At 43.4% G+C, this 14,317-nt stretch overlaps 1 protein-coding gene across 1 annotated transcript in view; it reads left to right on the forward strand.

The window, feature by feature from the left end:
• LOC124116589 (pre-mRNA-splicing factor SLU7-like) overlaps nt 1-11,875 on the forward strand; it is a 51,701-nt gene extending 39,826 nt beyond the window's left edge. The window contains exons 14-15 of the mRNA XM_046477985.2: nt 5,666-5,806; nt 9,609-11,875. Coding sequence (XP_046333941.1) covers nt 5,666-5,806; nt 9,609-9,782 — 315 coding nt within the window. The 3' untranslated portion in view covers nt 9,783-11,875. The remainder of the gene's footprint in view (nt 1-5,665; nt 5,807-9,608) is intronic.
• The last annotated feature ends 2,442 nt before the right edge of the window (nt 11,876-14,317 follow it).

Below are 14,317 nucleotides of genomic sequence, written 5' to 3' on the forward strand. Positions count from 1 at the left end.
AAATCCAGCTCATAAACGCTGTCCCGAATCTGGGGATACTCTACACGAATATTTGTTCCATAACACTGTTGTTCCAGTGTTACATGTATGACAATCTGTCCTCCTATAAGCCACATTTCACGCCCAGTCAATGTGAAAGACTTTTGAAAGGCTCACAACGGACACATGCTTCCCTCAATGAACATTTCACTGCATACAACTTTCAGCTAACCTTAATGTACCTAGTAACAGTTCCTGAGACCTATATTTTTGTTTTATTCTAATGAGGGGATTCCAGAATAGAACCAGTCCACAAGGACCTATGCTTGTCTTGAATAATGACAAGAAAAATACATTTTGGAGATATTAAGTATGGGTTGCACTTGATCTGTCATTGCTTGAGGGAACTCTACTTGGTCATTGTGCATTCCTCTGAGACATCCAAGCCAGATGATGTGGAACAAGTCACTGGTTGTCTGCTTCAGATGGCTTCACTCCTGCGTACTGCACATCGTTGTAGATTGCAGGGATAAAGCTGCAAAAAACAGATTATGGCTGACAATCCTCGGTTCCTGCTGACATCACAGCATTCATGTACAATCCTCTGAAAGTTTGATACCTTCAGCAGCCTAGAGACAGTTTCCATCAGGTTACTTGTAGTACTTGAGACAATCACATGTTAGACCACAGTGCAGATATGAATTTTACAAGAATCATAAGTATGATAGAGTTAAATCAGTTTAAATACTAAGTTAAGTTAATGGAGTTCAAGGTTCCAGTGTTTAAAGGTGGGTCAGTCTGTACATCTCTTCAGGGGACATTGCTCCTGTAGATGGTGGGGTGGGTGGGTCAATCTGTGCATCTCTTCAGGGGACATTGCTCCTGTAGATGGTGGGGTGGGTGGGTCAATCTGTGCATCTCTTCAGGGGACATTGCTCCTGTAGATGGTGGGGTGGGTGGGTCAATCTGTGCATCTCTTCATGGGGACATTGTTCCTGCAGATAGTGGGGTGGGTGGGTCAGTCTGTACATCTCTTCAGGGGACATTGCTCCTGTAGATAGTGGGGTGGGTGGGTCAATCTGTGCATCTCTTCATGGGACATTGCTCCTGTAGATGGTGGGGTGGATGGGTCAGTCTGTGCATCTCTTCAGGGGACATTGCTCCTGTAGATGGTGGGGTGGGTGGGTCAATCTGTGCATCTCTTCAGGGGACATTGCTCCTGTAGATAGTGGGGTGGGTGGGTCAGTCTGTACATCTCTTCAGGGGACATTGCTCCTGTAGATAGTGGGGTGGGTGGGTCAATCTGTGCATCTCTTCATGGGGACATTGTTCCTGCAGATAGTGGGGTGGGTGGGTCAGTCTGTACATCTCTTCAGGGGACATTGCTCCTGTAGATGGTGGGGTGGGTGGGTCAATCTGTGCATCTCTTCAGGGGACATTGCTCCTGTAGATAGTGGGGTGGGTGGGTCAGTCTGTGCATCTCTTCAGGGGACATTGCTCCTGTAGATAGTGGGGTGGGTGGGTCAATCTGTGCATCTCTTCAGGGGACATTGCTCCTGTAGATAGTGGGGTGGGTGGGTCAGTCTGTACATCTCTTCAGGGGACATTGCTCCTGTAGATAGTGGGGTGGGTGGGTCAATCTGTGCATCTCTTCATGGGGACATTGTTCCTGCAGATAGTGGGGTGGGTGGGTCAGTCTGTACATCTCTTCAGGGGACATTGTTCCTGTAGATGGTGGGGTGGGTGGGTCAATCTGTGCATCTCTTCATGGGGACATTGTTCCTGCAGATAGTGGGGTGGGTGGGTCAGTCTGTACATCTCTTCAGGGGACATTGCTCCTGTAGATAGTGGGGTGGGTGGGTCAATCTGTGCATCTCTTCATGGGACATTGCTCCTGTAGATAATGGAGTGGGTGGGTCAATCTGTGCATCTCTTCAGGGGACATTGCTCCTGTAGATAGTGGGGTGGGTGGGTCAATCTGTGCATCTCTTCAGGGGACATTGCTCCTGTAGATAGTGGGGTGGGTGGGTCAGTCTGTACATCTCTTCAGGGGACATTGCTCCTGTAGATAGTGGGGTGGGTGGGTCAATCTGTGCATCTCTTCAGGGGACATTGCTCCTGTAGATAGTGGGGTGGGTGGGTCAATCTGTGCATCTCTTCAGGGGACATTGCTCCTGTAGATGGTGGGGTGGATGGGTCAATCTGTGCATCTCTTCAGGGGACATTGCTCCTGTAGATAGTGGGGTGGGTGGGTCAATCTGTGCATCTCTTCAGGGGACATTGCTCCTGTAGATAATGGAGTGGGTGGGTCAATCTGTGCATCTCTTCATGGGGACATTGCTCCTGTAGATAGTGGGGTGGGTGGGTCAATCTGTGCATCTCTTCAGGGGACATTGCTCCTGTAGATAATGGAGTGGGTGGGTCAATCTGTGCATCTCTTCATGGGGACATTGTTCCTGTAGATAGTGGGGTGGGTGGGTCAATCTGTGCATCTCTTCATGGGGACATTGTTCCTGTAGATAGTGGAGTGGGTGGGTCAATCTGTGCATCTCTTCATGGGGACATTACTCCTGTAGATAGTGGGGTGGGTGGGTCAATCTGTGCATCTCTTCATGGGGACATTGTTCCTGTAGATAGTGGAGTGGATGGGTCAGTCTGTGCATCTCTTCAGGGGACATTGCTCCTGTAGATAGTGGGGTGGGTGGGTCAATCTGTGCATCTCTTCATGGGGACATTGTTCCTGTAGATAGTGGGGTGGGTGGGTCAATCTGTGCATCTCTTCAGGGGACATTGTTCCTGTAGATGGTGGGGTGGATGGGTCAATCTGTGCATCTCTTCAGGGGACATTGCTCCTGTAGATAATGGAGTGGGTGGGTCAATCTGTGCATCTCTTCATGGGGACATTGTTCCTGTAGATAGTGGGGTGGGTGGGTCAATCTGTGCATCTCTTCATGGGGACATTGTTCCTGTAGATAGTGGAGTGGGTGGGTCAATCTGTGCATCTCTTCATGGGGACATTACTCCTGTAGATAGTGGGGTGGGTGGGTCAATCTGTGCATCTCTTCATGGGGACATTGTTCCTGTAGATAGTGGAGTGGGTGGGTCAATCTGTGCATCTCTTCAGGGGACATTGCTCCTGTAGATAGTGGAGTGGGTGGGTCAATCTGTGCATCTCTTCAGGGGACATTGTTCCTGTAGATAGTGGGGTGGGTGGGTCAATCTGTGCATCTCTTCATGGGGACATTGCTCCTGTAGATAATGGAGTGGGTGGGTCAATCTGTGCATCTCTTCATGGGGACATTGCTCCTGTAGATAGTGGGGTGGGTGGGTCAATCTGTGCATCTCTTCATGGGGACATTGTTCCTGTAGATAGTGGAGTGGGTGGGTCAATCTGTGCATCTCTTCAGGGGACATTGCTCCTGTAGATAGTGGGGTGGGTGGGTCAATCTGTGCATCTCTTCATGGGGACATTGTTCCTGTAGATAGTGGAGTGGGTGGGTCAATCTGTGCATCTCTTCAGGGGACATTGCTCCTGTAGATAGTGGGGTGGGTGGGTCAATCTGTGCATCTCTTCAGGGGACATTGTTCCTGTAGATAGTGGAGTGGGTGGGTCAATCTGTGCATCTCTTCAGGGGACATTGCTCCTGTAGATAGTGGGGTGGGTGGGTCAATCTGTGCATCTCTTCAGGGGACATTGTTCCTGTAGATAGTGGAGTGGATGGGTCAGTCTGTGCATCTCTTCAGGGGACATTGCTCCTGTAGATAGTGGGGTGGGTGGGTCAATCTGTGCATCTCTTCATGGGGACATTGTTCCTGTAGATAGTGGAGTGGGTGGGTCAATCTGTGCATCTCTTCATGGGGACATTGCTCCTGTAGATAGTGGGGTGGGTGGGTCAATCTGTGCATCTCTTCAGGGGACATTGTTCCTGTAGATAGTGGGCAGGATGGGTCAATCTGTGCATCTCTTCAGGGGACATTGCTCCTGTAGATAGTTGAGTGGGTGGGTCAATCTGTGCATCTCTTCAGGGGACATTGTTCCTGTAGATAGTGGGCAGGATGGGTCAATCTGTGCATCTCTTCAGGGGACATTGTTCCTGTAGATAGTGGAGTGGATGGGTCAATCTGTGCATCTCTTCATGGGGACATTGTTCCTGTAGATAGTGGAGTGGATGGGTCAATCTGTGCATCTCTTCATGGGGACATTGCTCCTGTAGATAGTGGGGTGGGTGGGTCAATCTGTGCATCTCTTCAGGGGACATTGTTCCTGTAGATAGTGGGCAGGATGGGTCAATCTGTGCATCTCTTCAGGGGACATTGTTCCTGTAGATAGTGGAGTGGATGGGTCAATCTGTGCATCTCTTCATGGGGACATTGTTCCTGTAGATAGTTGAGTGGGTGGGTCAATCTGTGCATCTCTTCAGGGGACATTGTTCCTGTAGATAGTGGGCAGGATGGGTCAGTCTGTGCATCTCTTCAGGGGACAGTGCTCCTGTAGATAATGGGGTGGGTGGGTCAGTCTGTGCATCTCTTCATGGGGACATTGTTCCTGTAAATAGTGGGGTGGATGGGTCAATCTGTGCATCTCTTCATGGGGACATTGTTCCTGCATATGGTGGGGTGGATGGGTTAATCTGTGCATCTCTTTAGGGGACATTGCTCCTGTAGATGGTGGGGTGGGTGGGTCAATCTGTGCATCACTTCAGCGGACATTGTTCCTGTAGATGATGCTGATATTGATTGTCACCCATGAAGGAGAGACAAGAATGTCAGTAAACTCCACTTGACATGCCCAGCTATGATTGATATTGTCAGTGGTGCTCTACAGGTTGTCCATTTATTTTTTTAGTATGATCAACAAAGTGATCGAAAATGTGACATTGTTGATTTTTAATGTAGGTAATGTTAAGCTGAAATTTATTACTTGCACGTGAAGAGATCACCCGTTTAATAAACATACAGCTGCATTACACATTGTGTAATACCCAAATGCGTGCTTATGTACTCTCGGAACACGTTTCACGAACAAATATTGAAAGCTCTCAACATCCCTTGCCTTATTCAACGACATTGCGTGTGGAGATGATAGATCACGGAGAGGAGGTTATGCACATTCGATGACCTCAGCAACCTGGCTTTTGCAACAAAATTTCCCAAATTACATCATCGGGTATTGTGACAAGGCGATCGTATTGTAGTGCAATGACAGTCGTTAGTCTAAGTTAAAGTATGTGAATTGCAATAGCCTTAGCGCTATGATAATTTTATAGAACAGCAACTGAATTCTAAAGGTGGACCTTAAATTTGTACGTTTCAACTTTTGACGTGTTTGAAGTATTATTCTGTTAAACTCAATTGGACTATGCCGTGGATCGTGTAGGTGTCCGCCTATTCATACTCAATAGTATAATTTTATTATACTTGTGAATAGTTATGGTACCTGACTCCCTTTCGCTCATCAAATACCATAACTATTCACTCGTTTCATAAAATTGGTATTACACTATTTATTGTAAATAAACATCCCACTTCTCACAAAGTCAGGATTTGTAACAAAGAAAAACATTTTAGTTAATAAATAATACTCGTATAAATAAAGAGTATGAAGGCAAGCTAAGATTTCATTAATCTTACCCTCCATTGTCTCTTTCATTATTGCCAATTACTATCAAGTCTTTGCACTATACAGGAACACCAAGAGAAAATGGCTGAAAAGAAAAAGAAGAAGAAGAAGAAAGAGAAAAAGAAGAGGAAGAAGAAGCACAAGAAGCGACACAGTTCCAGTGACAGCAGCTCTGAGTCAGAGGATGATGAAGAGAAGCTGAAGAAGGTGAGTTGTCTGGCAAGTGATGGCAATCATATGTTAGTCAGGAAGGCCACTTCAATGAGTAGCATAGGCTATGTCTTCCTTGCTGTGTGGAATTCCACCAAGGGACATCATATTTGTTCTACAAGCTTGAGAGGACCCTCGGAATGATCTTGAATACTTGTCATTGATGAAGGTCAGATTCACTCTTAGGATCATCCATTCAAATATGTGTAATGCTCACAATAAGTCAAGGAAGATTCTGTAGGCCAATGAGACTTGGTACAATGTCATCCTTAGAGCAGGCCCCAGGTAGTTAAAGTCAGAAGTGACCTAAGTGTGAGGTGAAGGTCATTCATTCATAAAGTATGTTTGCCATTTTCACTAAAAATGCCTTTTCTGCAATTTGTTTTAAAGTCTTAAGGTAGCCAGGCACAGTTTGGGCACATTAAAGAGGTGGGAGGCATGCAGTTGTGTCTTTTTTGTCTAGTCCTCTATCAAGTGGACTTGGTTGACATTGGCATAAGTGTATCTTAAATTTGGACTGGAAAAAATCAACAAATATTCAAATAATTAACCCAAATTCATGCATTCCAATATTACTGGGAGTTTGTTCCTGAGAATGCGATGGCGTATCGTCCAATGATCAATGGTATGGAGGATTTTTCTGTCAACCACTCACTTAACAGTCAGCCTCTCTCTCGAAAGTAATAATCAGGAGGTCAGTGTCGTTTGCATTTCTGAATGAAAAATTTGCAAATTTCTTTGATCATTTTTGAAAAAAGATGTACAAATGCTGAAGCAAATGTTTCATTAATGATCATTGAAAGTTCAAGATCCTTAGAGTAGGTCGAGGTGAACTGTTTCTCTGGTCCACAGCAGTGTTAAAAGGGGAAGGGGTTGCTGGGGTCCTGGGTGCCCTTGTACAAAACAAACTTTGTGTTAGGATGATCATTAGTCTATGTTAAAGTAAAGGAGTTACGATCACCTTAGCGCAAAGATCCCTCGGTACATTGGCACCTTGGAGGTTTGCTGCTATAGTATTTGAATCCAGGGACCCCATTAGTGTTTAATTCTTAATTTTAGGGTTAGGACAAGGACCCATTGACTTGTAGGCTTCATTTTGAACACTGACCGACAGCTAGCCCTAGGTTCAGTGGGATTCAAGTTTGATGAGTTGAGTACATTTCCAGTGACTAGATGGAATATTTACCTTCCTCTTTGTACAGTTTCAGTTTCATGAGTCATGATGAAATCATGCCTATCCAAACACATGTTGATCTGTGCAATATCATATAACTGATAGCTCATGAGACACCATTAACGATTAGCTTTCATTACTCTATAAAACTTTTCCCATCACTGTTGAATGCACAGCTTAATAGCGTGTGATTTGACAACTGTTTCCATAAACCCTCCTCTTTATAGAGATGACAAGCTGTCACCCTCGCATGAACAATACATGTGTGTGTCATGCTTTCTGTGTACACTAATTATAATATTTAGATACAACATTAATCATGTGAAAACATGCACATCAGGCAGACCTTCCTCCCAAACAATAACTAATGACTATTGTTTACCTTCTTTTGCAAGTTTCACCAAGTGCTGAGAGAGTTTTTTTCAATGAATATGTATATGTTTGTATGCTGCATGAGGCAGCTACCACTTGATGAAGATGAAAGGAAATTTGGTATGTGGATAGTCTGTAATTTGACCTTGACCATTGACCATACCCACAAATTTTTTACAATTTATACATATGGTCTGTTCTAAATGTAGTTATGAAGCTGTAATTATGGAAGGATGATAAACAGGGTAAAGGCAAGCGTTGAATTCATTTTTATGCCATCACAAATTCAAAATTTGGTTATTTCGCTCTTCACATTTTGCCATTTGTCAGCCATTTTCAGACATGATGAATTAAAGTTTGATGTCTAGGATGCATTGAATGTAACTTTATGACCCTGCATGCATACATTTGACATGTTTTGCTGCAGTTTGAATTTTGATTCTTGACTTGATCAACACACACTGTCCGTCCATGTTTAGTTCCGAGTCAAACTTGATGTATAATGAAGTGTGACATTGTGGCAACACATATGTGTGCATTGTTACGTTGTTGGAGATTACTTAACAATGATGTAACTTATGGAACTTTCAAGTCTGAGCAAGTGCACCATCTGTAGACCATCTCTATGGTCTAGTCGATAGAGCATCTGCCCAGAGACCGGAAAGTCAGTTTTTTGATCCCCTGGCCATGTCATATCAAGAGCCGTTAAAAGATGGTACTTGTTGTTACCCTTCCTGACACTCCGCATTAAAGGGATAAGACAAGGACTGGTCGGCTTGGAATCAGTATATTGCTTTTCTGAGTGGGGTATACATGTTAAACCACGGCATGGTATCTCAGTATTTAGTGCTTCAAAAATGGTATTAGTCCGGACTATTAGAAACATACATGCACATATGCATGCATGTCGCTATATAAGTGTAATAATCTTGAATGCGACGTTAAACTTCATTTCACCTCACCAGTAGTTTACAAGGTGCATTATAGAAATACATTGTACAATTTGCCTTTTTTGTGATTATTATCAAATGTTTATGGATTATTGAGAAACCTCAATTACAGAATTCATTCCTTGCACAGAATCATTGAGTTGCAGTCATGCTTGAAATAGATCTAGAAATTTCAGAATAAAACAAAATTACATAGTATTGATTTTAGTAATTGTTTTCAATAGTATTCAATACAGCTGGATGCAGTAATGTTGCTTCAGATTTAAAAAAAATGAATCACAGGATGGAATGATGACTCATGTCAGAGTCTTATATTCCCTCTAATGTCAGTCTGGGGGTTTTGCAGTGATGTTAAGTTATATTTGCCCCACTAATCTCACATATTTAAGTTCCAGTTTTGCTGTTATAATTGTCTTCGTTCACTTTCAAGCTGCTTGGGAAATTAACTTCCCCAAAATTGTTCGCGGTTCCCTTTTTTGAAGAGGAGTCTTCCCTGACAAATACATTTGACCCTGGCTTATATGACCGCTTAGGTCTAATACATTTCTGGAGCAAAGTGGTTAGCAATTCTTGTCAGTACCAGTGAGAGACTATGACGTGTAATAAGTTCCTTCTGTTTTGTCAAATGTTTGAGTAAGATTGTCTCACTTTACATACACTGATGTCTCCATCGGGACCTGTCTTTCATGATGTGTAAATGTCACTGATGTTGAAAGGGGCCATGCATGGCATATGTGCCACAATTCACTTTGCATAGTTACATCCCTTAGGCATGTCATTAATTTTGTGTGATCAAATCCCAGATTTGTTTCTTGGTTTGTCAGCACCATATCAGTGATAATGGGTTTCACCAAAGTGGTTACATGCCATGGAAGTTGTGTGTGTCACATGTCCCTTTACCCTGGTAATCCCCTTTGGGACAGAGCCCTTGTAATTTCCTTTGCATTGGCAGAGCCCTTTTGATTCCCTTTGTAGGAGAGTGTCCTTGTAATTCCCTTTGCAGGGGTAGATTTATGAAACACTCCACTGCTAGCAGGTCCCGCCAGTGTGAACTCCTAAAATCTCACTTGCCAACAGAGCCATATAAAAATTATGTATATACATCTGCCAGGCCACTATCTTAAAGATCAGCAGTCCACTGCTATTTCTGCTGGTCTCTCAGCAAAAGAACCCACATGTAAATAAGTTAAATAGACCTCTACTATTTCTGCTGGCCTATTGGCCTTAAGACCAGCAGTTCCAACGCCACCTGCTTTGACCCAGTAATAAATACACTTAGCAAGCTCTCATTCTTTGTCTCCAGGCATTACAACGTGAGGCGGAGCACCAGCGCAGTGCAGATCGGCTTTTGGCAATGGATGAACGGAAGCGCCCCTACAACAGCATGTATGATGCAAAGGCACCCACGGAGGAGGAGCTAGAGGCATGGAAGATGAAGAGGCAGCGAGAGGAAGACCCCATGGCAGCATTCCTGTGATTGCTAATGCAGTTGTTGTAGCTTACAGGAAGCTGTTATAGCAGGACTTGGCAGATGCTGGTATTTCTGATCTGATCAGCCTCATGGGGGCCTCTTCATCAATGTAAAGGATTCACTGACAGCGTGATATGTGAACAGTGTTGGCGTTATTTGTAGGTGATGTCATGCTGGTGTTGGACATGGAGTACCTGGGAATTGACTATATCTGGATAAACTATTACTGTGTTGATGCTAATGCAAAATAATTAGTTATTACACCATGTTTATGTTATTCATTGAATTTCATTGTAAGGATGTATTTCAGATTATTGTTTCTGAATTTTTGAAATGCCCGACACAGTAAACTGGACTAATAACAACTTACACATATTTCTTCCGATGCTGTGTAAACTTCAGATGATCTGCCATGATTTGTCAATGGTGTTAACAACTCCCACATAAACATGATAAAGCTTCTTACAACCTGCAGCTTTGTGGTAGTGTTTGGACACCATGATCAGTGTGGGTGGAGTATTCCTGTCTGTATAATATTCTGCTCACATGAAGTCGGGGATATTTATTTTCTTATCACACCCTGAGGTGATTCCATGTCCCCAGCACCTCATGCTCACACAATGGACAACTACTGAGGGTTTGGAGGCTGGTTGTGTGACCCCAGTAGTGTGGGATGTTGCTCATCATGCTCACACAAGGGACAACTACTGAGGGTTTGGAGGCTGGTTGTGTGATCCCAGTAGTGTGGGATGTTGCTCATCGTGCTCACACAAGGGACAACTACTGAGGGTTTGGAGGCTGGTTGTGTGACCCCAGTAGTGTGGGATGTTGCTCATCGTGCTCACACAAGGGACAACTACTGAGGGTTTGGAGGCTGGTTGTGTGACCCCAGTAGTGTGGGATGTTGCTCATCGTGCTCACACAAGGGACAACTACTGAGGGTTTGGAGGCTGGTTGTGTGACCCCAGTAGTGTGGGATGTTGCTCATCGTGCTCACACATGCTTATTTGTCTGGCCCAGATGTGATTGTTTACTGTGGAGTGTTTCTAAGAGCAAAATAAACTAACATTCACTCTCTCAGTCTTTCAATGTTAGTTGTTTCACAGCTAATGTTAATAAAAACAGCTACAGTAAGGGATGTTTCACAGTTTGATTTTATATACCGAATGTTGACAAAATGTCACAAGGTTCACAAATGATCTTTGACTTGCCTCACTTGATATGTTTTGCAAAAAACAGCCAGGAATGAAATCAGTGTCTTCAAATGGAAACAGTTGTAACCTTTTGAAAGTGTCCTTCTTGAAGTTTAGCACCTAGTGTCTTCACCATCAATCCATACTGACAATCCTGTTTACTGGATTGGTTTGTAAATACATTGTACTTGGATGAACAGGGCTGTTGATACTGAACGATGTCTGAATGTCACGTGAGCATTAACCAGCCGCATCAGCGAAATCGTAGTTGTAATGTCAAGACATGTGACCTCCAAAATGTTCTGTAGCCCTAGAAAAGATATTTAGATTCTACATGTTCTAGTTTTCAGTTGTTAAAAGGGACTACTGTGATAACTTAATGTCCTCTACCTTGTTGTATATCACAGCATCATTGTTATTTTCATTTATTGTTTAGTGTCACACTCAGCCTCATTCCAGCTACATTACAGTCCAGACCAGACAAACCAGTGATTGATAATATGAGCAATGGTACTCGCCATCATGTATGATGATGCACATTCATACAAATCACCAGGTCTCCAAGCCTGACCACATGATTACAGCCTCATCATTAAGACAAACACTATAGTAATAACTGTTGTCAAACTTTTGACTCTACTCTCAATACAACTGCTGTCTGAAAAGACATATCTGTTTCTTTAGCAGCAGAATCTGAACAAAGAAGAGCAACTGCTTGTTTCCTTACATCTTTTTATTGCACTTGCATCTGTTAGAGTCAAGCCAGGACTTGTGATGACAAGTATGATGTGTTATGATTCATCATAATTCCATGCTATTATGCATGCAGTTTTATGTGCATCCATATTCGTTGATTTGAAAATGTACATATTATGTGTATATAATGTGAATAAATTTTTATAGATATGACAGTTTAATGTTTTATTTTGGTAAGCTGTTGTTCATAAATGTGCTTGATGCTAGGTTTATCCTTCCGTTGTTAGCTCACCTGAATTTGGTTATTTGAGGATGTATCATGTGTGGGTGTGCCATGTGGTGGGTGTGTCATGTGGATGTGTCATGTGTGGTTGTTTCATGTATGGGTGTCCTGTGTGGTCGTGTTGTGTGGTTGTGTCATGTGTTGGTGTGTCATGTGTGTGGTGTCATGTGTGGGTGTGTCATGTGTATGGGTGTCATATATGTGGGTGTCATGTGTTGGTGTGTCGTGTGGATGTGTCATGTGTGGTTGTTTCATGTATGGGTGTCCTGTGTGGTCGTGTTGTGTGGTTGTGTCATGTGTTGGTGTGTCATGTGTCATGTGTAGGGTCATTAGGGTGTGTCATGTGTGGCTGTATCATGTGTGGGTGTGACATGTGGATGTGTCGTATTGGTGTGGATGTCTAATGTGTGGGTGTGTCATGTGTTGGTGTGTCGTGTATGGGTGTGTCGTGTGTTGGTGTGTCATGTGTGGGTGTCGTGAGTGGGTGTGTCATGTGTGGGTGTCATGTGTGGGTATGTCGTGTGTGGGTGTGTCATGTGTGGGTGTGTTGTGTGGGTGTGTCATGTGTGGGTGTCATGTGTGGGTATGTCGTGTGTGGGTGTGTCATGTGTGGGTGTCGTGTGTGGGTGTGTCATGTGTGGGTGTGTTGTGTGTGTGTGGGTGTAATGTGTCGTGGGGATGTGTCATGTTTGAGTGTGTCCTGTGGGTTTGTTGTTGGCATGCGTGGCTGTGTCCCGTGGATGTGGCATGTGTGCTGTCATGTGTTGGTCTGACATGTGTGGTGTCGTGTGGGTGTGTCATGTTGTTGTGGCTGTGTCGTGTGTTGGTGTGTCGTATGGTTGTGTCATGTATAGGTGAATTATGTGTGAGTGTGTCATGTGTGAATGTGGGTGTGTCGTGTGGTTGTGTCGTGTGGGTGTGTCATGTGTGATTGTGTCATGTGTGGGTGTGTCATGTGTGGGTGTGTCATGTGTGGATGTTCCATGTGTGGGTGTGTCATGTGTGGATGTGCAATATGTGATTGTGTCATGTGTGGGTGTGTCATGTGTGGATGTTCCATGTGTGGGTGTGTCATGTGTGGATGTGTCATGTGTGATTGTGTCATGTGTGGGTGTGTCATGTGCGAGTGTGTCATGTGTGAATGTGGGTGTGTCGTGTGGTTGTGTCGTGTGGGTGTGTCATGTGCGATTGTGTCATGTGTGGGTGTGTCATGTGTGGATGTTCCATGTGTGGGTGTGTCATGTGTGGATGTGCCATATGTGATTGTGTCGTGTGGGTGTGTCATGTATGGTAGTGTCAAGTTAATTTATCCTTGGGGTTGCAGGTGAAACAGGTCCGCAGAACTTCATGCTTGTTGGAAGAGCTGACAAGAACAAGTAACACTGTGTCAAATAGTTTGTGAAAATACTTGTTCTATACATATATGCATTTTAGTGGCATTCAGAAAACACCAATTTTTAATTCTGGAAATGAAAAAAATGTTATGTTTCTTTTGGATGAAACTATCTAAATTTTCCTATAAACACAAATTGGCATTGTTATATATTGGTATCTGGTGTTGATCCTTCTTTGTCATTGTATCACAGTTGCAGAGATCAATGCTCATGATAACAATCTCTGGATTGTGTGGTGCTGTCATACAGCTGGAATATTGCTGAGTGTGGCTACAAACAACAATCAAACAAACGTTCTGTTAATTTAGAAATATTTAATTGTGTATGTTCCAGAAAAAGCCAGTTGTAAGTGAGCTACGGAACCTCATGTCACTGTGTTTCTGATATCCTGGTACTGTGTGCGTCATGGACAGTAGCAGATTGGTTTGTCAGTTATGTCTTCGGTTGTCATTCTTGAAGTTATTCATCAGAACAGGAGCAATGATATGGATAGAAACTTCTCTGTTTACACATTTAACATGCATACATTCTGGATGAAGGTTCCAGATTGGCACTGAAAACGTCAAAATACAGGAACCTCGATTCGTTTGCCTGTGTCAATTTTAGCCATGGTAATATAGGCAGGCACTGTTGACAGCCTTATGGTGTCAGAACACATGCAGCTTGGTTGAGCAGCTGTACACATGATCACATGATTAATCAGTAGGCTCTGCAGCTCACCTGATAGGAATGTATTTATGAGGGCAAGCTTTTGTTTTAGGGATTATTGCTACCCATTTAGCTTGGGTCAGTAAAGATATAAATAATTGTAAATTTTAGTTGTAAAAATAAATGGATAATTAGTGTTTATACAGTAATGTGTATATATATTTACTTCTAAAACGGTTTTGTTCCAGTTAAATGGGTTTGCAGTGACCAATGCATTTGATCAGTCAATACCTTTAAAAGGTTAAGAGTTTACCCATTGTGCTCCCC

Source organism: Haliotis rufescens, unplaced genomic scaffold (assembly GCF_023055435.1).
Source record: "Haliotis rufescens isolate VD_foot unplaced genomic scaffold, xgHalRufe1.0.p SCAF_12, whole genome shotgun sequence".
NCBI classification, from domain to species: Eukaryota; Metazoa; Mollusca; class Gastropoda; order Lepetellida; family Haliotidae; genus Haliotis; species Haliotis rufescens.